Source organism: Aquarana catesbeiana, linkage group LG08 (genome assembly GCF_042186555.1).
Source record: "Aquarana catesbeiana isolate 2022-GZ linkage group LG08, ASM4218655v1, whole genome shotgun sequence".
NCBI classification, from domain to species: Eukaryota; Metazoa; Chordata; class Amphibia; order Anura; family Ranidae; genus Aquarana; species Aquarana catesbeiana.
In genome coordinates, this window is record NC_133331.1 from 149957634 (window position 1) to 149984369 (window position 26736).

At 39.2% G+C, this 26736-nt stretch overlaps 1 protein-coding gene across 2 annotated transcripts in view; it reads right to left on the reverse strand.

The window, feature by feature from the left end:
- Nucleotides 1–385: 385 nt before the first annotated feature.
- Nucleotides 386–26736, reverse strand: part of PPA1 (inorganic pyrophosphatase 1) — a 192478-nt gene continuing 166127 nt past the window's right edge. Inside the window, exons 6-11 of one of the 2 annotated variants that reach the window (XM_073596567.1) lie at nt 25892–26018; nt 23540–23667; nt 22650–22735; nt 10377–10446; nt 3483–3522; nt 386–888 (exon numbers count right to left, since the gene is read on the reverse strand). In XM_073596567.1, the coding sequence (XP_073452668.1) occupies nt 857–888; nt 3483–3522; nt 10377–10446; nt 22650–22735; nt 23540–23667; nt 25892–26018 (483 nt within the window). In that variant the 3' untranslated portion in view covers nt 386–856. The remainder of the gene's footprint in view (nt 889–3482; nt 3523–10376; nt 10447–22649; nt 22736–23539; nt 23668–25891; nt 26019–26736) is intronic. The other variant, XM_073596568.1, reaches the window with a different exon arrangement.

Consider the following 26736-nt stretch of genomic DNA (forward strand, 5'->3'; position numbering starts at 1 on the left):
GTGCATGTGAAAATTCTATACCTGTATGTGTGGTATAAAAGATCCCAAGCTCTTGTTTTCAAGTTTTACTTAAAGAGAAAAAAAAATATGATTTTTTTTTTGTAGTTACCATACAATCTTTTTGCTCCAATGAAGACATGCGGGTTATATGTACACCAGGACATTATTGCAGTGTTGTGCCCTCAAAGGACAATGGAGAAAAAATTGATTTTTTTATAGTTACTGTAACATCCTTCTCTATGGGATTGCAATAAAAACCTGCAGGTGGCAGTATAACCCACAAGTTTTTACTGCAGAGCCATGTTACTCAATGAGCGATTGAGAAAAAAATAAATGAAAAATCTATTGGAAAGGTATTGGGCAAAAAACAAATACACAAAATGAATACAGGTATTACTTAATTTTATTTACATACAATTTATATTTATTATAGTAATGGTTCTCTTCAAACGCTATTTTAGACCTTATACAGGACAAACTCGTATGTGTGGACAAAAGTAGCTTTATTTGCTTCTATTGTACAGGGAATCTACACAGAAGGTTGGAATATTTATTTAGCAGATTACAGCATGCCTGTTCAGTTTGAGGTTAGAAAATAGCAGTCTGAACAAAAAGCTCATATTGTTGATGCACAATGGAGAAGAAAATGTCTCTATCATTGACATTAACAAACTGTTGTTGCAGGACAGCATCAGTCATAGCAGACTATAAAATACAGAACCTTGATGTACCTAAACGGATTAGAACGTTTGCTGTATGTATTGTCATATCTTTTCTATAAAAATCTTCTTTATGTTGCACATGATAATGTCTGCAGAAAGGTGTACAATAATAGCGTGAGGTCATCTACTGTTAATTAATTCTTCTGATAATAGTACCACTTGTCCACTTCATACGGCATTGAAAGAAAAGAAAATCAGGCGTGGGGGTAGGGAGGGAAAAAAAAAGAATAAAATGTTAATCATCTATATAGACAGAAAAATAACTGATTATCTTGTACAAGTAGTACTGGAACCTTTCACAGACTAGCATATTTAAATTAAATTGCTTCATCCCCATAATAACCGGTTCATATTTAAAATAATGTATAGAGTAAATCTTTAGGAATATTTGCATTACAAAAAGGTGCATGCTGTGTGATATTCTCATAACAGAACAGTGAGAACCCAAGACATTTATTTAAAATGTAGTTATTAGTGGTTTTATATTCAAGTCATTATGCTCAAAGTGATTTAATAAGCTAGACTAGAAGGCTAGAAAAATTAAATAAAATTTGTATACATTTCTATTAACAAAAAGAACAATATGTTTTTACAGCATAATGCTAAATTGGCTGAAAACAGCTATTGCTTAGCTGGAAACGTCTTTGAATCTCTGAGCATGTGTTTTCCTGCCCAGGAGATTTTTCAGATTTCAGCACTTTTACAGTTTGAACAATTAGTCATGAAACACTGTGCCCAAATGAAATTTTTAGATTTTTTGTTGAAACCGATAGAGCTTTCTTAAGGTGGTATTTACTCATTGTTTTTTTGTACTATATAGGACAAAATACCAGAATTATTGAAAAAAAACCCCAAAAAACATGGATTTTCTTAGTGTCGGTTATTAAATTTTGCAAATAAATGATCTTTCTTAATAAATTTAGGCCCAAATATATTCTGCTACATTTCTTTGGTAAAAAACTCAAAATCAGTTTATATTATTTAGTGTGTGTAAAAATTAGAGCCTACAATCTATATTATATATGTTTGAAAATTGATCAATCCTGATGTACTGACAGCCAATCTCATTCCTTGAGGCCCCAAAATGCCAGGACAGTCCAAATGCCCCTTAAATTACCCCTTTTTGGAAAGTAGGCAGTCTAAGGTATATAGCAAGAAGCATGGCAAGTTTTTTTGAAGTTGTAATTTGTCACAATTTTTAAAAACTAAATAAAACATTTATTTCCCCACAAAATTGTTATTTTAACCACTTGCCGACTACCCAGTTTTACTGCTACAGGGCAGCGGCTGTGCACAGGATCATACACACAAATAATATAAATAAATATATATCTCTTTATCTCTATCTATATAATCCAGGCACAGGCATTGACTACAGTGAGGCAGCATTATGGGCACGGTGAGGCTGTGATTATGGGCACGGCGAGGCTGAGTTTATGACGTGTGACAACCTAGCCATGCCCGCTATGTCCGGCTTCAGTTGTTGCCATAACAACGGTGCTAAATCAGCTAAAAGTAGTTGGATCTGTATGTGCGTTATAATTAATCGATTAAAAAAAAAAAAAAATTGATTAAAATCGAACACAAAAATTTGAATCAGTAACAGCCCTATTTTTTACGCAATAAAACAAAAAAAAGTGACAAAAAAGAAAAAAAATTAACTTTTGGCTATTAAACATTAAAAAAAAAAATAAAAAAAAAATGCATCTATCAATTTAGGCCAATTTGTATTCTGCTACATATTATTGTTAAAAAAAAAAAAAAAAAAAAAAAAAAAAAAAAAAAAAAACACAATAAAGTGTATATTGATTCATTAGTTAGCCTATACTGCTATTTTAATGTAATGCAATCTGTATAATTTCCCAGTACACCTTTCCCATTTAATGTGTGGGCCCAGCTATTTAAAGCACGTATTTCTTGTATGTATCTAGTGCCATCATATTACATATTAGTGCAGTGGATTACAGGCTACATAGAAACTTTGAGCCCCTACATTAGAGGAATTTACATATAAATTGCATATAACCCCAACTCCAAAAAAGTTGCTGCTATCCATTTCAAAATTACCTTTTTTTAATAATAATCATCATTTTTTAATATAGCATCTTTAACCACTTGCCTACCGGGCACTTACACGCCCCTTCCTGCCCAAGCCATTTTTCAGCTTTCAGCGCAGTCGCACTTTGAATGACAATTGCACGGTCGTGCTACACTGTACCCAAACAAACTGTGCCCTGATTACATTCCTAAATGTCGCAGATTGGCTCTCCTCACCACACACTGTCAGTATTAGGTGAGGAGAGCCCATTACTGGCACTTCTTTGTTTACATGTGACTGGCTGTGATTGGACATATGACGGTGTCCCAGAACGAGAGCTGAACGGCTGGGCGGCAAGCAGTTAAAAAAGGTAGCTTTACAGGGAAAACAAGAAATACACAGGATAAGAAAGGAAAAAATGGACAACTAAGTGAAAACTTGTCTACAGAAAAAGTTTATAGGATTTGATGAAATAGTACATTTTCGCAGTTTAAACATTCGATATATTTTCTATTGTAAGTAAAATATGGGTTTATGAGATTTGCAAATCATTGCATTCTATTTTTATGTAGATTTTACACCGTGCCCCAACTTTTTTGAAATTGGGGTTGTATATACTGTAGTTTGTTTTTGTTAGCCATATATTAACTAGAATCAGAAAGCTCCTGCCAAACTGCATCAGAAAAAAAAAAAAAAAAAAATGTAAAAATGGGTACACATACCATCTTCTGGTAGAGACTTTGCAGGTCCACATGGAGGGGTCTAAAATAAATTGGGTAAATAACGTTAAAAGGGTTAAAAACTTATGAGAGTTTTAAAATAACAGAAACTCTATTATGATATTATGAAACCCTTGGACAAGAAAAGTTGTGTTCCTCCCTATTGGTCAGCTGTGCATGTCTATGTATGGAGTACACGCAAATATTCATTTTTCTAGCACTAGCTGCCTCTTTCTGATAGCTACAAAGCACCCAAACGCTGTGGGATGATGCTAAACAGAATGACGGAGGACGGAAATCAGGGAAGTCAATAGAACAATTAACAATGTATACTGCCCCAATACAAACCCTAAAAAATATTTCCTGGAAATATTAAAAGATCTAATGGAATTTAAACAAGGCAAATTAATATTGTCAGGAGACTTTAATTCCTCCATGGACCAAAGACTGGATAGTACCTCCAATACAATAGATAGAGAAAAAAGATTACTAAGGAAGCAAAAAAAAAAAAAAAAAAAAAAAAAAAAAAAAAAAACAAAACTACGAATATCAACTTGTAGATCCATGGCGAATACACCATCCAAGTACAAAGGACTATACCTTCTATTCAACAGTACATGGAACATATTCCAGATTGGATTACATTATGATAGAACATCGAAACTTGGAAGAAATAACAGAAACAAAAATAGGAATAATAACAGCTTCAGATCACTCCCCAATAACGGCGAAAATCAACTTACAAGGAGAATCTTTTGGGAGAGGAACATGGAGACTAAACGAAGATATAATTGAAGATAGGGAAACAGAAAAAATCATAACAGAAGAAATCCAAAAATATTTCCATGAGAACGACACCCCAGAATTATCAAAAGCAACCATCTGGGAGGCGCATAAGGCTGTCATTAGGGGTAAATTAATATCTATTGGAGCAGGGAAAAAGAGGGAAAGAAGAGAAAGCATGATGAGAACTATAAAGGAAATATATGAACTGGAACAAGAAAAGAGAAGGGAATTTAATAGAGTACTACAAGAGAAATTTAAATGGGGTAACAAACCAGGAAAATATCTTGCAAAAATTATAAGAAAAAAGAAGTCGCTAAATTATATTGAAAAGATTAAAAAACGAGAAAGGAGAGTTAGTAAATAAGACAATGGATATCGCAACAGCCTTTCAAAAATATTTTAGTTCACTATACGCGATAAAAAAAAAAAAAAAAAAAAACCAACAACAAGGAACACAATCAGAAGAAGTAAAAAAAAGAAGATACAAGACTATCTAAAGAAAGCAAAACTACCAAAAATACCAATTAAAAGAACTGGAAAAAAAAAATAACGCAAGAAGAGATCAAATTGGCTCTAAAAGAAACCCCAGCAGGAAAAAGCCCAGGACCAGATGGGTTCACAACTCAATACTATATAAAATTTCAAGAACAATTGATTCCCAGGATGTATGAATATATGAATAGCATTGGAGAAGAAGGAGTAAGACGAGAATCACTGTTAGCATATATTACAATCATAGAATTCATTGTTCGAGTTATAGGTCGATCGCGCTCCTAAATGCTGATACAAAGCTCTACGCAAAGATTTTAGCCACCCGATTAAAAAAATTAATGCCATTATGGATAAACCCTGACCAAACTGGATTTGTCCCGGGTAGAGAGGGAAGGGACAATAGTCTAAAAACAATATTGATGTTACGTAGGGGGAAACTGGGCGACTCCCCAGCTCTACTCCTGTCAATAGATGCAGAAAAAGCATTTGACAGGGTAGACTGGGGATTCATGTTGGACACATTGCGGCATCTGGGATTGGGACCAAAAATTATGAAGTGGATAGAAAACTTATATAACGGCCCAACAGCAAGAGTGAAGGTCAATGGGAGGCTATCGGCTGTGATTAAGATGCAAAACGGAACACGGCAAGGATGCCCACTCTCCCCATTACTATGTGTACTGGCAATGGAACCATTCTTGGTGGCACTCCAAAACAACCAAGATGTGAGAGGAGTTAGAGTTGGAGAAAAAGAGCACTAAATCGCGGCATATGCGGACGACATCTTGATGTATGTAACCAACCCAAGAGTAACTCTACCAAACCTAAATCAAGGAAATAAAAGAATATGGGGAAACTTTCAAATTTCAAAACAAATCTGGTAAAAACAGAAATATTAAATATTGGAATAGGAAAAAAGGAAGTCCAGTCCCTTCAAAAAGAATTCCCATTTACATGGGTAAAAGAAGAACTAAAATACCTGGGAATCAAATTAACATCAACAGTAGAAGAAATCTACCCGGCAAATTACATTCCATTAATTAATGAGATCAAGGAAGACATAAAAAAAAAAAAAAAAAATAAGTACACAACCAACATCCTGGATTGAAAGAATAAATATGTTTAAAATTATACTACCAAAAATATACAAATTTCAGATGTTGCCAATAGGGATTCCACAGAGTTTTTTCAAGATAATAAAAACCAATACTGATAAAATATATCTGGCGAAATAAAAAGCCGAGAATTACATTTACGCAAATCACAAGGAATAGGGAACACGGAGGATTAGCAACTCCAAATATATATAGATATTACAAAGCAATAGTTTTGTCACGAATGATTGAGTGGACAAATGGAAATAGAGAAAAAAAATGGGTGGAAATAGAAAACACGATAAGTAGGACTGCACTGCACAAAAATATTTGGATACCACAAAAGTTTAGGGAGATGGATGTGGAAACCCACGAAATAACTAAAAATATTTTTAAAATTTGGGACACAGTACATGTAAAAAACAAATGGGTACATAATTCGCCGCTAATCGCTCTCATGGGAACAGATTTTTTCACCCCAGGGAAGGAGATATTCGCTGGATATGAAAATAGAAATCCACAACTGAAAGATATCATCACAAAAGGCAGGACAAGATCACGAGTAGAATTAGGGCCCTTTCACACTGGGGCGGTTTGCAGGCGCTATTGCGAAAGTGACGCTGCTTTAATTCCAGTGTGAAAGCCCCGAGGGCTTTCACACTGGAGCGGTGCGCTAGCAGGACGGGAAAAAAAGTCCCGCTAGCAGCATCTTCGGAGCGGTGAAGGAGCGGAGTGTATAACGCTCCTGCCCACTGAAATGGCGCTTTGTGGTGGTTTTAACCCTTTCTCGGCCACTAGCAGGGGGGTAAAACCGCCCCGCTAGCGGCCGAATACCGACGGTAAAGTGCCGCTTACAATAGCGGCGCTTTACCACCGACAACGCCCCCGCCCCAGTGTGAAAGGGGCCTTAGAAGAACTCAACGGGTGGAAGATAAATGAATGGAATTTCAATCAACTAAGACACTTTGTAAACACATTACCACATCCACTTAAAGTAGGGAATTTAAGTCCACTGGAAAAACTCTGTTATACCCGAACGCCACTGAAAAATGGTATATCAAAAGTTTACAAAATATTGACAGATCTAGAAGGCCAGGAAAGACCTGATTTCATTGAACAATGGGAAAAAGAACTGGACTTAAAAGATAGATGATCAAAAAAAAAAAAAAAAAAAATCGAAAAAATGATTGGAATGGGATATAACCAGGTATGAGATATGAATACCATAGAAATGAATTATAAATTCCTAGCAAGGTGGTAACTGACGCCAATGAGAACTCACAGATACGAACAAGAAAAATCACCTCTGTGCTGGAGAAATTGTAATCAAATAGCAACGATGACGCATATATGGTGGGAGTGTCCAACAATAAAGGACTACTGGCAAGTGGTAAATATAAAGGAGATAACAGATGAGAAAATAGAACAAAATATTTGGACCCGTTTGTTTCATGACCATACGGGACCAAAGAAACAGTATATGAAAACAATAGTTCCTAATCTCCTAAATGCTGAAAAGGGTTTGATCCCAAAAAAATGGTTAAAAAGTGAAAAACCAGACATAAGAGAGTGGTATGAACAAATAGACTATTACTCAATAAATCCATCTTACAGTAGTAAAGAGGGTGAACGATATAATAAACATATTAGTACCTGGAAGGTTTGGAAACAAGTTAAAACCTCGGACACATACCTAAACAAGGTGAAAGAAGAAGAAGGGCCATAATATAGGAATCTAGGGGACCTGAGGTAAAAGCAAACCAGATAGATGGGGGGGGGTGGGGGGTGGAAAGGGGAGATAGGAAATAGATAGGGTAGTAAGAGTAGATCTAGATTCTGTATACCTCATTCCTTCCCTTTATTTTTTCTTTTTTTTTATCAACTAGAATAAATTAATAATTAAATACTTAATAAAGATACTCTAAATAAGCCACAATGATGTGAATACGAGATAGGACAAAATTGAACTATAAAGTTGAAATAATGTCTCTCGGAAAAGTTCGCTGAAGTGGAAAAAAAGAAAAAAATGAAAGAAAACAGACAAAAAAAAAACAAGGTAATCAGTTACCTTTTTCTTCTTTTTACCCCCCCCCCCCCCCCAAAAAAAAAACCCCCACATACTTCATTAGAGCCAAGGTGGGAAAGCAAAATTGTTGCTGTGATACTATCAGCGAGATATGTAGACTTGAAGAATATTTTTCGCTCATTAGCTGACAGAGCTATGGTTTTGCATGCCTTACAAGCAAAAATAATTGCTTGCAAGAGAAGAGCATGATTACTCTGTGCTGTCATCAATGCAGCCAGCTTCGCTAATGGGGAAAAGCTATCAGCTAGGACATTGGCGGAAAGTAAAAAAAAGGTAGGAGTCACTCAGAAGACATTTACATCTTATTTTATATTAGGAGTGCAATTGGCTTCCTGTATCTATTTGGAAAAAACTACTGATTTCATATTCTTTAGACAATTTGTATGAACAGATAGATGGATTTTTTTTTTCTTCAAAACCATGAATAAAGTACAGAAGAGAGTAGATTGCACAGTTCTATACAGATGGATACTGTTTTGTCATACTATGTACTAGTTTTCGGCAATAACATTTTATGGAGGGCGGGAATCTGCTTTTACATAATCGGCTATTCCATCACAAAGATTGTGCTCTATAATTTACTACATAAGAATTAGAATTAAAAATCAGCATGCTATTGTATTGCAGTTTCCACATAAGGACATGAATGTCATATTAAACAGGGCAGCAAGCACACTTTTCTATAAAATTTAACTATTTTTATTGCTCCAACAGAACATTGCAGTAGTGCTTAGTCATATTTAAATGACCTTACTGCTACATTAAAAGAAGTTTTTGACAAAAAAATAAAGTGCACATTTTTTTGCATGTAAAAAAAAAAAAAAAAAAGTGCATTTATTATTTTTTGTTGGGGCCTTTAAAGCATTGCACCAGCGATCAGATCACTGATGCCATGTAGGACTCTTCCAGACCTGTCAGTGTATCTGCTTTTATTGTACCTCGTACTGGCAATCCGATACTTGCCGACAGGAAGAATCAATGAACTACCACAATGTGCCGTTATAGTTCATTGAGAACTACAAGCCAACGGCTGCTAAGGCTGTCGGGATTTGTCGTTTTCCATTCACAGAGCACTGTGAATAAGCCCTGCATGGCCACATTTTTAACAAATTTTGACAGCTAGTGGGGGAGAAGATCCCCCGCTACCTGTCAAAGAGTAAGACTGCACCCTGAATATGGGTGTAACATGTTGTGAAAAGGTGAACTTATCCCTTTAAACAAGCCAAAGCTAAAAAAAGTATATAGTCATCTCCTCTTTTGCCCACATCAAAGAAAGCTGCTCCATTCCTGAGAAATGGTTCCACAAATCTTGCTTGTAAACAGACACTTCCGGAGTGCTGAACTCCTGGGAGCTCCCCTCCCCAAAGCCAGCAATTTTCTCCCTTACATATGTAGTTCCATCTAAGTGGAGTTCATAGAATTTAACTTTGAGATTCAAAGATGGAGCATACCAACAAACCAAATGCAAATTATGTTTATGGGACTGGTTTTAAAAGGAACTGCATCATAATATATATCTGCTATGTCTTGTGCTATATTTGTGTATATTTATTTCATAAATGTATTTTTATTTATGGTCTAGTGTTTATCCCTTCTGTAATCTCCTGAAGAAGCGGGCAAACCGCGAAACATGTTGAGAGTTTGATGGCCCATACCTACACCACTCTAAAAGCGACTTCTCATATAGAGGTGGCTCCTCCGGTGGGGATGTAGGATCCGTTTACAAGGGATTTTACCTCCATTTCATGTATTGTATTATTTTTCACACAGTCTTAGTAGCTTTATAGATAGTTTTAATCTGTATATGCAATACAATTCTTTGTTTTTAACACATTTAAATTGTCAATGTCCTTTGATAACAATAAAATCCAGCTGCCCCACTGCACTACAAATTTTCAATTATGTTAGTAAATATAAACTGCTAAACACCTTTTCTCTTTAGCAGTATTAAGCAGTCTTGTGACTTCTATCAGTGTCCGGCCGAGCCCTGGTTAAAGCCTTGTAGGAGGAGTTTTCATTCTCCTCTGACTGTCCTTTGAGACTGCATGACCCCTGACCCTCTGTCTGGACAGTGCCGATTGGCCCTGTGCTGATCACATGCACCCTCCCCTGGCAGCCTGGATTCTTGGAGAATAAAAGGGTTTAGCTGCATGTCAAGCTGCACACAAGCCACATGGTAAGGTGTGGCAAAGACAGAACATGCGCAAAGTAAACTGAAAATGCACATCAAATACTGGCACAAAGGAGGTGAGAGGTAATTATTATGTATACATGTGTCTCCTCATACTTCGAGAGTAGAATTCTATTTCTTTACACTTCAAAGAAAAAAAAAAAAAAAAAGTAATTCTAGACCCTATCCATTGTTGAGCGATTTCATCAACCTAGAGGCCAAAAGTTAATCACGTTTTTAAATTTGTTCTGATCTCGCTAAACACTTACAGCATTCACAATGGTTTCTGCTTCTTTTTGTTTGCAGGTAAAAGGACTTTCTTCTATGGTGGTATTGGTGCTAAAAAAAAAAAAAAAAAACTTAAATTCTGTATTTTATTTTGAACACAGATGCATGATGGATTACATCCTAGTAGTAAGTTTTGCTTAAATGGCCACCAATACTGCCTTACAATAAGCATCAAAGTGGACCCAACATTAGATTGTTATTTAATGTACATGCAGTTAACATAAACAATTGCAATACTTAGTATTTATAAGCTCTCAGATTGCAGTGGCGCTGTTGATAATGTCATCATCGGCTTTTCTGATCAGGTATTTTCAAAGATTATATGTATATTGTGATGTGTCACGAATGTATTCAAGCAGATTTGTAAAGGTGTTAAGGTTGACATTCACTTTGCTGTTAGTTGGAAACACATCAGCATAGCTGTACTTGGTATGCACTTAAGTGGAAGTTACAGAAAAAAAAAATGGGAACAGCAGCCATCCTATGCTCAGATGGATGCCGTTTAATTGTAAATATTCTATATTCAATCATCTAGGATAACACACACAGCACTCTTCTTCCGGCACTGTGACTGAGTTCAACTCTCATACAGTCCGGAGATCTTGTCGTGTGGAAACCCCTTCCTCCCCCCATCCATTCACAAAAAGCTACTGAGGAAATCCTTTGGAAGGGACACAACACATATAGGAGGGTGGAGCCACGTCAGTGACATCATCCCACGCCCATTTTGTGTGAGAATGGACTGGTGAGATTAACCGCTTCAGCCCCGGAAGATTTTACCCTCTTCCTGACCAGAGCACTTTTTGCGATTCGGCATTGCGTCGCTTTAACTGACAATTGTGCAGTCGTGCAACGTTGTACCAAAACAAAATTGACGTCCTTTTTCCCCCACAAATAGAGCTTTCTTTTGGTGGTATTTGATCACCTCTGCGATTTTTATTTTTTGCACTATAAACAAAGAGCAACAATTTTGAAAAAAAAAAAAAAGCAATATTTTTTACTTTTTGCTATAATAAATATCCTTTTTTTATTAGTAATGGCAGCAATCTGCGATTTTTACTGCAGACACATCGGACACTTTTGACACTATTTTGGGACCATTGTCATTTATACAGTGATCTGTACTATAAAAATGCACTGATCACTGTGTAAATGACACTGGCAGGGAAGGGGGTTAACCACTAGGGTTGATGAAGGGGTTAAGTGTGTCCTAGGGAGTGATTCTAACTGTGGGGGTGGGCTTCCACTCACATGACAGCGATCACTGCTCCTGATGACAGGGAGCATTGATCTGTCATGTCACAAGGCAGAACGGGGAAATGTCTTGTTTTCATAGGCATCTCCCCATTCTGAGGCTCCATGATACGATCGCCGGGACACTGGCGGACATGGAGTCCACGGGTCCCGTGGGCACGGTCAAGCTGTATGCGGTGGCGCACACCCACTAGCCCTGGCAATTAAATGGGATGTACAGGTACGCCAATTTGCCCACCGCTGCCATTGTGCCGACGTATATCAGCGTGCGGCAAGTGGTTAAAGTGGAACTAGATGTTTTTATGCGATTTTCATAGCACTTTGAGTGCTAGAATTAGTGAGCATTTTTAATTCTTATATTAATAAATTCTATAGCTAAAGAGCACTATTGGTCATTTTCTTGGTTTTCAGATGTCATATACACTCAGCGACCACTTTATTTAGGTACACCTTGCTAGTACCAGGTTGGACGCCCTTTTGCCTTCAGAACTGCCTTAATTCTTTGTGGCATAGATTCAAGGTGTTGGGAACATTCCTTAGATTTTGGTCCATATTGACATGATGGCATCACGCAGTTGCTGCAAATTTCCTGTTCCACCACATTCCAAAGGTGCTCTATTGGATTGAGATCCGGTGACTGTGGAGGCCATTGGAGTACAGTGACCTCATTGTCATGTTCAAGAAACCAGTTTGAGATGATTTGATCTTTGTGATATGGTGCGTTATCCTGCTGGAAGTAGCCTTCAGAAGATGGGTACACTGTAGTCAAAGGGATGGACATGGTCAGCAACAATACTCAGGTAGGCTATGGCATTTAAACAATGCTCAATTGGTACTAAGGGGCCCAAACAGTGCCAAGAAAATATCCCCCACACCATTACACCACCACCACCAGCCTGAGCCATTTATACAAGGCAGAATGGATCCATGCTTTCATGTTGTTTATGCCAAATTCTGACTACATCTGAATGTCGCAGCTGAAATTGAGACTCATCAGCCCAGGTAACGTTTTTACAATCTTCTATTGTCCAATTGTAATGCAAATTGTAGCCTCAGTCTCCTGTTCTTAGCTGACAGAAGTGGCACCTGGTGTGGTCTTCGCTTGCTGTAGCCCATCTGCTTCAAGGTTTGATGTGTTGTGCATTCAGAGATGGTATTCTGCATACCTTGGTTGTAACAAGTGGTTATTTTAGTTACAGTTGCCTTTCTATCATCTCGAACCAGGCTGCCCATTTTTCCCTGACATCAACAAGGTATTTTCATTCACACAACTGCCACTCACTGGATATTTTCTTTCTTTTGGACCATTCCTTGTAAACCCTAGAGATGGTTTTGCATGAAAATCCTAGTAGTTTTTGAAATACTCTGGCACCAACAACCATGCCACGTTCAAAGTCACTTAAAACCTCTTTATTTGCCATTCTGATGCTTGGTTTGAACTTCAACAAGTCGTCTTCACCACGATGCCTATATCCCTTGAGCTGCTGCCATGTGATTGGCTGATTAGCAATTTGTGTTACTAAGCAATTGAAAAGGTGTACCTAATAAAGTGGCCGGTGAGTGTATATTCCTGAATGGTGTATGCGGTGAAGATAACAAGTACATTTAACTTCAAAGATTGCCCCAAGGGTGACAGCGCATTTTGACCTTATTTTACTCCTAGAGGTGAAAAAATGGAGGCAAGCCTTTAATTTACATCACAAGCTGGATGCATGAAGTTTGGAAGGCGTTTTGCACCATTTTCACATGCTGGTTGGAAATATATAATCTTCAAGGACTTTATTTTTTTTATGGACATTTGGTGTCTTAATAAAAGGATATAGCATGCCTATGTAAAACTGTGCTACACCATTTATGTTTAATTTTGAGGGTGTAGTGGAATCACCAACAAGCTTTTAGCTTGCAACTTACCATTCACAATTTTGTATTTTTTTTATGATTTGTGGCTGCACCGATATCCTTATTTCCAGTATTTGCCATGTATTCTGTTCATAGAATACAAGACATTCTGTGAATAGACGGGGAGAGACCCTGTCATTTACCCGCAGAAAGTCTGGTATCCAAATAAAAAGAGGCACAATAGTGATCAATCTTCATTCTGCCTTTATTCCAGTCCGTGAAGTAAAAATGGCTAGGATGAAGAATAATGTAATGCAATATAATTTGCTGTAAATTAGATTAATTTATTAGCTCAAAAGGAAATGAAGGTTCTAAATAGAAAAAGAGAAGGGGATCCCCTTGTGGTGGACTTTTAAGGCACAATATATTTGAGGAAAATGTATAATTTTTAAAGTTTCAAAATATTTATTTAGAAAATTATAGAAAACAGATAAAAGACAAGGAATGCTTTAACATAACTAGAACTTATTCACCGTCATTAAATACAAAATACAATCTATACTTCTTGCACCCGACGCGTTTCAGAGTACAGAGTTGCCTCCTTGTTTCTATGTGGCTCTACTCTGTCCTTCATTTGTTTTTTTTTTGGGGGGGGGGTCTTCACAACAGTGAGCCACATGCCCCCCTTTTGGGTCTGACATGGACACCTGTTTACAAACATGCTACTAAGGATTTCTTAGTTGAGAATTTGAAAATACACTGTGCTCTCACATGTTTTTAAAGAAACAGTCACTGGAAGGTATTTCATACAATCATACCGTCATAATGTATGTAAATTTTGAGAATTTTTTCTAATTATGTGTACATCTTTAGACATTAATGCAAATGTTATGTATTCATTTATCTATTACTCTATTTTAGAACACAATTTCTTCTTGTTAATATATACCCCTGAAAAAGTAGACAACTCTGTACTCTGAAACGCATCAGCTGCAAGAAGTATAGATTGTATTTTGTATGTAATGACGGTGAATAAGTTCTAGATATGTTAAAGCATTCCTGGTCTTTTATCTGTTTTCTATATTTTTCCAAATATTTTTGAAACTTTAAAAACTATACATTTTTCTTAAATATATTGTGCCTTAAAAGTCCACCACAAGGGGATCCCCTTCGCTTTTCCTTTAATACTGGATGTGGCACTAATTTTTGCTCAAATACTGCTGGCTAAATAGCTTTACGGAGGTCCTAAATAAGGTGACATTCCCAAGCAGCAACTCATATATAATGAAACATTCTCTTAATATGAGAGTTGACGATTGCCCTAGTAGCTCTTAGACATCTTAGTAAAGGTAACGTTTCTCATTGCCTCCTAGATAATATGAAAATAGTACTGTGCTTATATAAATTTATAAAAATTTCCTTATCCTAAAATCTTAGGAATTATATTATGATGTTCAGCAGTCACTGTATAAATTGTAAGAGCTTTACCAGAAGGAAAAAAAAAATATTGGAAAGTAATTGCAGTTTTACTTCTGTAATTGAAACAGAGGAGAATTTTATTCTTTAATAACTATAAATCCGGTTTACAGCGTTAAGAAAAAATTCAGATGGGCGAACAGGTTTTTATAGCATTATTTCTGTTAGATCATTTTTAGAATGACTTTACATTTTTGCTTATGCATAACTTCAAGGCAGCCAGCTTATTGTGCAAGGCTCAGATGCATTCGTTATTACTGATCGGATATAGAAAAAAAAAAAATCCCATCTGCCTGAGAGTGCAAACACGCACAGAAATTATCTTTAATTTTTCTTTCACCCAGTCCCTGTAGGAGTTCTAAATTAAAGAACATCTGAAGCCTAAACCCCCCTCCCCCCCATTTTAGGTGGAGTAGAGACAGAAAAAATAGCGAGAGCGGTTTTAACCTCCCTGCTATCTCTGCCTCATTAGGAAGATTTCCCTTCACTTCTTGACTTGTAGACTCAACAGGAAGTAGGAGGATATCTTTCCGATTAGAGGGAAATCCCCTCCTTGACAACAGGTGTCCCCTTTGGAAGATTTCCCCTTTTGTCCTGTTCTGGAGGCAAATCAAAATCTTGGATTCCTCCTTTCATTAACGGTGACGTTTGTTAACAGAACAATTATAGAAAAAAGCAAATCGCCTTAACAAGAACAGCAGTAAAATCCTGACAGTGGTTATAACAACTCTTCCGAAATCTAAATAAAGGTTTGCCTTTGAGTATATTTTTACAAACTTTTTAAAAGATATACAATACCCAACCAACCTGTGATCTTCCTTCTAATACCTTTTAAAAAAAATTCATGGAGAACCATAAGTTGTTCTTAAACCACTTGCTGACCAGCCACTCATTTACTGCAGTAGGTCAGCACGACCCCGCGAACAGTCTTAGCTGTAAGTCGGTCCCTTTAAGCAGGATAGCAGGCATGCTCGTGACCAGCGGTCGCGTTGACCGCCGGCCACGAGCGATTGCGGGCAAGAGAGGCAGAACAGGGATGCGTGTGTGTGTATATACACACACACACACACACACACACACACACACACACAACAAGGTCGCTCTTTTTTTGTTTATAGCGCAAAAAAAACAAAAACGCAGAAATTATCAATTTTGTTTGGGTACAGTGCTGCACGGCCACGCAATTGTCATTTAAAGTGACGCAGTGCAGTATCGCAAAAAATGGCCTGGGTCATCAAGCAGCCAGTTCTTCCGGGGCTGAAGTGGTTAAAACCGAATGCCAGGGAAAGTAAATTCCTGATTTCCAGTTGTGACAGTAGGTGGCGATCCTGGCTTTAAATTACAGCATGGCATTCTCCCATTCATAAAAAAAAAAAAAAAAAAAAAAATGAACTTGGAGGCAGAGAAATGAATAAATGCGACTTCTGTGAGGAACGAGTAACAAACCAGGTTGCCATGTGGTCATCGTGATATTGGGAAAAGCAAACTTTTATTTAAACTAATTGTAGCTTGCAATTAAAAGAAGTCTGCCAGGATTGGAATATGGGGGCTGCTATTGCCCATTTGCTCTTGAAGGTGATTGCTGTAAGCCAGTGCTTATCCTGGGCCAGGACAAGGGGTGGGCAGAAGGGGCAGCTGCCCCAGGGACAGTGTTTTCATGTGTTGGGGTCATTGCATGGCCAAGCTGTGCGACATTGTCATTTTTCTGAAATACAAAACTCCTGATGTATCAGCTGCACGTGAATTATGTACAACGGTACCCAGTACTTGATTCCAGGATCCCTCTGATAGAGGCACACAGACTGGCTAAACACACACTATTTTAGCCAGGGGTGAAGGACTCCTTTAGTCAATAGTTCTACAGCAGTGTCCCAATACCTCCACCCTCCTACCATCATGTATAGAGTAAGCTACTATCGTAGGGGAGTGGTGCAGCTTGCTTTAAGTGGACTGGTGGAGTATCCAAGTACAAAAGGTGCACAGTGTGATGACTGAAGGGGTACACTGGATATTGTAACTGATGGGAGGGGGCACTAGAAAAATCTCAGACAACCGTAGGCAGCATTGTGACTCAAAGCAGGGGCAGCTGTAACTAATTAGTGGAGGGAGCTGCTGTGAATAAAAGTGCCAGTACAAGGGTTGAGCAGAGAGGGCACTTGCCCTGAACGCAGTATTAATTTGTGTGAAAAGGGGGCACTGGGGAGCATCAGATGATTCTCCTGCCTGGCAGACAGAAGTGGCTGTTATTTTCCTCCTGCTCTGTTCTAGCCGTTTTAACTATGGGTTAACTGCATGGTCTTGCTCTCCTTCCCTGTGTTTGTATAAGATAAGTTACAATCATTTCACCCCCATCATCCCCCCTCCCTCTGTCTGCTCATTTCTTCCAGTACAATCCTGCAATTAGACTCTCCTTACACCTATCTTCCTGCCCATCTCCTCATTCACCTTATCCCTTCTGTTTTTCTTCTGATCCCTGCTCTCCCCACAGCAAACCTCACTGCAGCCTTCTGATCTCAGATCTCAGCGCTGGACATGCTACAGGCACCCTTTCCATTACAGCTTACTTTTTAGTTTTTTCTATTCTGGAACTATCCTGTGACCATCATTCATCTTGCACATTCTCGGCAGCCATTTTCTCTGCTCTTTATTAACACTGCAGGGGCTCATTCACTCTACTGCAGTAACTGGCTTATTTTCACACTGGAAAAGCCAGTCACTGTAATGGCATATATAGAATACAACTGTTTATTTGTGCCCCATTTCCAGTGCAATGCAGCCCAGAGGCGATAAAATGCAGACATGCTGAACAGGCCCTCATTACCCCACCACCTTCATGTTTTCATTCTTTCCTTATCCCTGAATCCACTTTTTTTTTCTATTTATAATTCAAATGTTATCACCCAGGGGCCAGTTCACACTAGTAGCGGTGCAAATTTGCTGCAAATCTGCACCACATCTAATTCACAAACCTGTTCATGCAAACTGATTACGCAGTAATATTACCCCCTCACCACCTGTCAAACACCAGCAATGATAGACACACATGGTATCAAGCCCTTTCAGGCCCCTTCCTCCCTCAGTCCCGGTTCACACTGGTGTGATGCGGGAAACCCTAAAAATTCAGTGCCGGTTTCCGCATCTCAGACTGATTCACACTGACATCTGCGAACCACTGGGGGTGTCAATGTTAAGTTACTAACACCCCCAGATTGGTACGCAGTGCGAACTGTCCAATGGTGCAAGAATCGGATCGCATAGTTGTGAGCACCCATGTGATCCAATTCAAGTGTGGACCAAAAAAAGGGTCCTGCACTATTTTGGTGCAAATACAATGCAATTTCAGTCATACAAACTGTATAGCTGAATTCACATCGCACAGACATCGCATGTGATGTGCACAGCAATGCAGTGCAAATTACATGCGATGCCTGGCATCAAACCAGTGTGAACCCAACCTCCGAGCCCCATTACGGTCTTTTAGTTCCATGCACCTTCAGAGCCCAGCTTCCCAAACTCACTAAAATAGTTGTCAATCAGTGCCCCTCAAACTGATAGTGACACTGCAGCATTTTTTTCCTTTCATTGCACCACGAATGGAAGGCCATTTTTTTTTTTTTTTTTTTTAGTGATACCACTGACGCAGGGACATTTTTGTCTTTGCCGCTGTTAGACCCATATTTGTGCATCAATTTTAAACTCCACATTACATACATTGGCCCCAATCTCTCCACGGGGGGTGGGGGGCGCAGTTTGCAAACTTTGCCCTAGGCACTGGATGACCTTGTTCCGGTACTGAAAGGTGGGAGAAGAGATTTGTTATAGGAGGCAGCAGTGACATAGGGTGATTGATGGGGGTGCTGGGATAGATAGCGGGCAAAAAACGCTATGCCTGACTGATGGTGGTGCTGCGGATGATTAGGAAGGTGCTGTGGCCAAAAAGGTGGTGGTGCTGTGACCCTATCCTATTAATCCCCAGGTTCCAGCAAAAACTGTACATTGGATGTTCTGTATGACATCCATATTTACTTGATAAACATCAAACACTTCCCCTCAAATGACTACTCCCTCGTTACCCCAGCCGCTCATCACTTAATTGAGGTGGCCTGGCCTCAAGCTCATGGGCGAATTTGGTTTGGACTTAAGCAAGCCTATTTTGTTTTCAAATATCTTTTTGTCTTAAAAATACATTGACGTGCATTTAGGTATTTTTGCCTTGGACACTGGATGACCTTGTCCTGGCACTGTGCTTACCTTTCCTTCAGCAGTTGGGGAAATGATAACTCAATGCAATATTTGTATTCTGACAAATCCCATTTAGGAAAATAGATTATATTTTCTGTGGTACTGTACGGTGTTTGCATCAAACTTTTGTTAGAATCAAAATGTTTAAACACAATGGCAAATACCAGAAACTACAGTAAATAGGGCTCATGTACACAGACACATTCCTCCTTACAGAGCAAATGGACCCATGTTTTGGTGCCTCTGGCGCTGTGTACAGCTACCCATAAACATGGATGGGTGTAGTTGGCTGTACACAGGTATGCGCCACTACTTGTACAAAGTGGTGCAAGCATACAAAGCCACCCAATGCAGACAGGCTTCCTCCCTCTCTGTACCTGGCAGAATCAACGGAAATAACAGTTAGTTAAACCGGCAGTAAAACTGCACAACAGAGAATGTGGTTTCAAAGTCCAGATTTTGTATATTGATAAATGAGTGAGAAGTATTGTTTTTGTTCCACCCTAATGTTTACAACCGTTTTTGGTGAGGTAATGACTTTTTTTCAGGGCTATTAACCACTTCAGCCCCGGAGCATTTGGCTGGCCAAAGACCAGAGCACTTTTTGCGATTCTGCACTGCGTCGCTTTAACTGGCAATTGCGCGGTCGTGTGATGTGGCTCCCCAAACAAAATTGACGTCCTTTTTTCCCACAAATAGAGCTTTTATTTGGTGGCATTTGATCACCCCTGCGGTTTTTATTTTTTTTGCTATAAACAAAAAAATGCGACAATTTTGAAAAAAAAAAGCATTATTTTTTACTTTTTGCTATAATACCCCCCATCCCCCCCCCCCCCCCCCAAAAAATATAAAAATTCCCCCCCCTCAGTTTAGGCCGATACGTATTCTTCTACATATTTTCAGTAAAATCGCAATAAGCGTTTATTGATTGGTTTGCGCAAAAGTTATAGCGTCTACAAAATGGGGGATAGTTTTATGGCATTTTTATTAATAATTTGTTTTTTACTAGTAATGGCGGCGATCAGTGATTTTTATCGTGACTGCAACATTATGGTGGACACATTTGGCGCTATTTTGGGACCATTCACATTTATACAGCGATCAGTGTGATTAAAAATGCACCGATTACTGTGTAAATGTGACTGGCAGTGAAGGGGTTAACCAGGAGGGGGCGCTGCAGGGGTTAAGTGTGTCCTAGGGAGTGATAACTGTGGGGGGGAGGGGCTGTGTGTGACACATCACTGATCACCGCTCCCCATTACAGGGAGCTGTGATGAGTGCAAGTGTCACTAGGCAGAACAGGGAGATGCTTGTTTACATTAGCATCTCCCCGTTCTTCCTCTCCGTGAGACGATCGAGGGTATCCCCGCAGACATAGGTCTTACTTGAAGGAAAATTTTCACTGCTTTTGCCCTTTGGTGAGATGCATTATCATCCTGAAAAATGGATGTCATCATCACCAAACATCTTTCAATTGATGGAATGAGAAAAGTGTCAAAAATCTCAATATAAACTTGTGCATTTATTCAAGATTTAATGACTCATCTCCCCTGTGCCTTTACCTGACATGCAACCCCATATCATCAATGATTGTGGAAGTTTTCTTCAGGCAGCCGTCTTCATACATTTCAGTGGAACAGTACCAAACAAACATTTCAGCATCATCACCCAGCCCAATGCAGATTGGTGATTCATCGCTGAATATCACTTTCATCTGCAGTCCATGGATATGTATGGTACTCATTGGAAACGATGGGGTACGACTTGTCAATGCTTCTTTTTTGCAGTCCCAAGTCGCAGGACAAGTCGCACAAGTGTGAAAGGGGCCCGACTCCAGTTTCTGACCATTTGTTTTGCATTTCCGGTTTTCAAGGCATATTGCTTTAAGTTTTCTATCTTGATGCTTTGATGTCTTCCTTGGCCTACCAGTTCACTTCCCTTTAACAACCTTCCCATTTGATTTGTACTTGGTTGTTCCCAGGCGGTTGTGTCTAAAATCTGTACCAACGTCTTTTGCAACATTCTGTGAGGATTTAATTTACTTTCTTGAAACTTTATAACCATCTCCTTTGTTTCAACTGCCATCTCTCGTGTTGGAGCCATGATTTATGTCCATCAGGTTGGTGCAGCAGCTCATCAAGGTGTGTAAGTACGCTTTAACTGCGAACTAATTAGCAAATGTTTGTTTTAGAACTGCAAAGTACATGCTAATTCCATAATACATTTTCCTCAAATTTGAGTGATTCCTTATTTTTTTCCTCTGCTTGATCTGCAAAAACAGTTGCAATTTACTACAGTTTTCTTTTTTTCTTAGTGTTTCTTAAAGCCAGAAGGTTGGAATGGTGAATGAAAATAGTCTTGAGGCATGTCTGTGATTATTTTTTTTCTACACAACTAAATGAACATTTTCCAATAGTGGCGATTCCATATCTTTGCCAGGAGTTGTATACAACCCCAGTCATTGCAGCACTCTAAATAACAATTCCTCTATGGTCTGTGATTAGAATATGTTAATCCGTTTGTCTCAGGGGCTCCAACCTCTGTGCATGAAAAAAAGTGCAGACCGAATTTTTTTTAAGCAGTTTCAGGGAATTTTCATTTGAATATTTAAGAGCTCTAAAGATAAAAAGAGAACTTGCACTACACTTGAGAACACACACAGCCACATACCAATGACATCACCAATAGCTGGGTTTATTGTGTAAAGCTGCTGCAGCACACCTTCTCCTCAAGACCGCCCACTCTAATGCGTTTCACACATTTGGGCCTAATCTACATCTATGATTAAGCTTTAACGAAGAAACGTGTTAGGATGGGTGGTTTTGGGGCGGATATTTGTTGCAGCGCCTTTATGCAATAAACCAAGCTATTGGTGACACCATCTGTGCGTGGCTGTGTATTTTTCTTTGGTATGCTTGGAGCATGAACATCTTTTTGACCAGACAACTGACACTCTGGACTTAAGGAATGTTTGCTTAGAACTGGAGGATCTTTCCATATTATTGATTTATACCCGCTTTATTTTACTAGCCCTTTAAAAGAGTAAAGCGATTTCGTACTGTACAGCAAGTTATTCAGAAAAGTAGTATGAATACTGAAGCATATGTGACACACATCACAATCCTTTTCTATGCAGTGAGATATTACATTACACCAAAGTGCACTTACTTCCATTAGTTTAAAATAAAGGCTTGAAAATAAAATCTCACATTCAATATTTCTGCTGTTTTAAAGACAGAGGTGCCTCGTGTTTTAATATCAATGCATTAAAAGCCTAAAAAGGGCAGATGTTTGATTTTGAATTTATTGCAGAAGAAGGAAATTTAAAATACATGCCTGGGAAAAAAAAGATTTTCAAACGGACCCTGATTGCAGTCACTCTATTCTAGGTATTCTTTGATTATGACAAGTGCACATGTCATAATTGTATTATCACTACTCACCAGTTGATTTCCCCTCCATCTGACTTTTTGGTTACCAGTGCCTTCCAGTGAGCATGGGTACATTTTATCACATCTATTGCAAAATCCTGCATTAAAAAAAAAAAAAAAAAAGCATTTATCAGAAGGTGCCATTGAACACATTTAAACAGCCCAGTGCATTACTTTACTCCTATCTTTAAGCTGTAATTACTTTCCAGAGAATGGAGAGAAGCCATCGTTACATTACAATTATGTTCAATATACACTTTTACAGCACTGACAATTCACTAAGGCCATTATAAATCAAATGCTACTTAAAGTGATTGTAAAGGCTCGTTTTTTTTTTTTTTTTTAAACAACAAACATGTCATACTTACCTCCACTGTGCAGTTAGTTTTGCGAAGAGTGGCTCCAAACATCCCCTTCTGGGGTCCCCCGGGGGCTGCTCCCCGCATCGTAGAGCCCCCTAGGAGAAGCACTCTCCAGGGGGGTTACCTTGCGGGGACGCTCCCGAGTCCAGCATTTGCATCCATAGACGCAGAATGCTGGACTCGCCCCTGCGTCACTGGATTTGATTGACAGCAGCGGGAGCCAATGGCTGCGCTGCTATCAATCTATCCAATCAAGAGCCAAGAACCCCGGGCAGAGAGGTACAGCACGTCTCCGCCGAGGGATCAAAGGACTCAGGGGGGCCTCGGTCACTGTCAGAAGTTTTTTCACCTTAATGCATCCTATGAAAAAACACAAGGTTTTAAAACCCCTTTAAACAGAGGACACTGGTCTCATCATTGGCTTGGCAGTCATTTCAGAATGTTATTTCAATGGAATTGCTTGTGATTTGTACCTATTACTTACACATTCCAACAAACACTTTTATCTGTTCGCTGTTATGTGGCAGGCACACGGCTTACCTTATTTTTAAATTCTGCATCAAAGGCAAACTGGTTCTCTGGTTTTCCATCAGGAACTTTGTACCGTCTAAACCAGTCGACAGTGGATTCCAGATAATTGGGTTTCAGTCTTCTGACATCTTCAATGTCTAAAGGAACAGAATAAAGCCTAGTTATTATAGCAACATAATTCTAATAGGTACAGCCATTACATTTGATTCATGTGAATGTATTGGTTCTACAGGCTTTTATTTAGGGACTCTGGGGATAGGAAGTTAACAGTAAGTGTCTTCCTTTCTGTAAAACAGAACTTTAAAAGGGATTTAAAAAAAATAATAAAATTTACGCGTCATACTTACCTGCTCTGTGCAATGGTTTTGCACAAAGCAGCCCCAAACCTCTTCTGGGGTCTGCCACCGACACCCCTGGCTCCTCTTCCCACTCGCTACGGAGTCATTCCAGCGAGCTTGCTCCCGAGCCAGGCTGTGTGTGTCCTCTCGGGCACAGCACTGGATTGAAAATCAGAGTCAGGTAAGTATTTAGGGGGGCTGATCACAAAACGTTTCCTACCTTAAGGCAGAGAATGTATTAAGTCAAAAAACCTTCATCCCTTATGACTTTAATGTTCTTATTGTCTTGAGAAAAATGTTCACTGGGATGTTTTTCTCACAGCTGTACAAGGGATAATTAACCTCTTGGTGCCGACAGCACACATATATATGGTCTCTAGGTGGGTGGGCCTTAATGCCGAGTGGCCATGTGTAAACAACTTACCATGCTGAGAGTGCGCTCCCTGCATGCTACCAGCATGGTAGTCAGTGGGGATCGGGAGCTTTCCAATCCATGTGACCACTGCAACATGCAATCACAGCGGTCACATGACCTGAATGCCCGCTTCCCGGACTTTAGAACTCTTAAGGGCCAGACGGTGGTCAGTGCCAAGCAGTTAAAGATAAACTCTACTCTGGGCGATTATAAAAAGACAAATGAATGCAGATAAGTATTATTAAATCAATTATTTTTTTATTGCAACCAGAGAAACTACCTGAATTTGACTTGTGTTATCAGCATCTTGCAAACTTCTACACAGCAACACTTAAAAGGCAAAGGCAGGATTGGGAGTCAGTCAGGTGTGCTGCATGCAAATGTGTTTACACGGAACATGCTGATAGAAGGAGAGAGCAGAGTAAACAGAGATGGTCTCATTCTCCTGCTGCTATTTTACCATCCACGCAGAAGACTGGAATTGAAAAGAGGACACCACTGTATTGCTTCTAACAGAAAAAGGGGTGTCATCTCTCTTTTCGTGCTGTGTGATGGAACTGTGTAAATCTCAGAAATTAATGGACGGAAACACAAATCCTATGGCTGATAAAACCGCTTCCTTTTACATATTTTAGCTTTGCATTCAGAGGTTTCCCTGGAGCTCAGTTTTAAATAATTTACCATCAGAAATATGAAAAACAATTTAATCATAAACTTAAGTGTCGAGTCAGTTCTTTACCCCGCTTTAGAAAAATGGCAAATGTAAATTAGTTGGCTGAGCAGACCTTGTTACAACGGTTAGTATTTCAAAATCCTGGAAGTTTGGCTGCGTAGGTTCCAAGTATCACTACTGTAGTTTTGATTCCTTCCACAATTAAAACTAAGTCACATTTTCTTGGCTAATTTCTAGATAAACCAGTTGAAGAGGTTTGGACAACTCATTGGATTGCGCAGTGGAGCAGTTCCAGGGAAGTCCAGCTGAAGGGACAAAATTTGGTCAAGGATACATTGGCACCCTACAAAACAAGCTGTCTGGCTCAGTGGCCAGATTAAAAAAAAAAAAAAAAATGGGATGGCCATCTCAGCCTGTCAGTCCTGTCATCTCCCTAGATTAGGTGCAATGAAAACAGTGAGAATTGTACCAATTGTCAATACGCCATTACCTTTAGGCTGGGTTCACACACATGCGAATTGGATGCAGCTTGAACAGCATCCAATTCGCAGAACATTTGAAAATATGTTCTTTTCAATGGGTCTGGTTCACATATGCGTGTTGCATCCGCACTCTGCATTGCACAAAAACGTGTGCGTTTTCTAGGCAGTGCAGTGTGAATTGCAGGCACATAATCTTCAATGGGAACGCATCTGTTTTGCAGATATGTTCCGTTCTGAACACAAATTCTCTCCCCCCACCTCCTACACCTCCCCCCGTCTGCCTGGTTAGCTGATCCGCAGCTACAACGAAGAGGAACCACTGAATGAATCATTTTTATCTTCGCAGGTAAACCGGAGCTGCAATTCGCACTGCACATGTGTGAACCCAGCCGGAAGGTAAATTGGAACAAAAAGTTCAGCCATAAAAAAGACTATTTTACCTGTGCCACTTACCATTGAAATGAGACGCTTCGGGGTCTTCAATATTAATGGCAATAATTTTCCAGTCCGTTTCTCCTTCATCAATCAATGCCAAGGTGCCAAGGACTTTAACCTTGATAACCTCTCCTCTTTCACATACCTTTCAAATAGAAATTGTATAAAATGAAGCTTCATTGCAACCAGAAGTTCTAAATCTAGGTTTATGCAAGGGTATTTATCAAACCCAGCACGAAGAGTAATAAATGATCAACACCAGTCACATATACTCCAACATAAATTATCTGATACTGCCCTCAATCTAAACCTGGCCATAGATGATATGATTTTATTTCCTGCAACCAAGGGGAGCCGTCCGTGTCAGGAGAACACATTGATTATTGCTAGTGGCTAAAGGCCACATGAAGAATCGATCGAGCAACTTAGGTACAATCAACCTGCCCATACAGGGTTCAAATCGGTCGGCCCCTACTGAACCGGCCGAGATTTAGACCTATGGCTGGATTGAAGTGATTGTAAAGTCTTGTTTTAAAAAAAATAAATAAATAACAAACATGTTATACTTACCTCCTCTATGCAGTTGGTTTTGCACAGAGCAGCCTGGATCCTCCTTCTCAGGTCCCTCTTCGCTGCACCTGTCCACTCCCTCCTATCGGGCCCCTCAGCCAGCAGCTCTCTATGGGGTCACCTGAGCCAAGTCAGAGCTCCGTGTATCTATTCAGACATGAAGCCCGGACCTGGCCTTGCCCCATCTCTCCCCTGATTGCCTGACTGACAGCCGCGGGAGCCAATGGCACCGCTGCTGTTTCTGAGCCAATCAGGAGTGTCCTGAATGGCTTAGACACTCCTGGACATTGCTG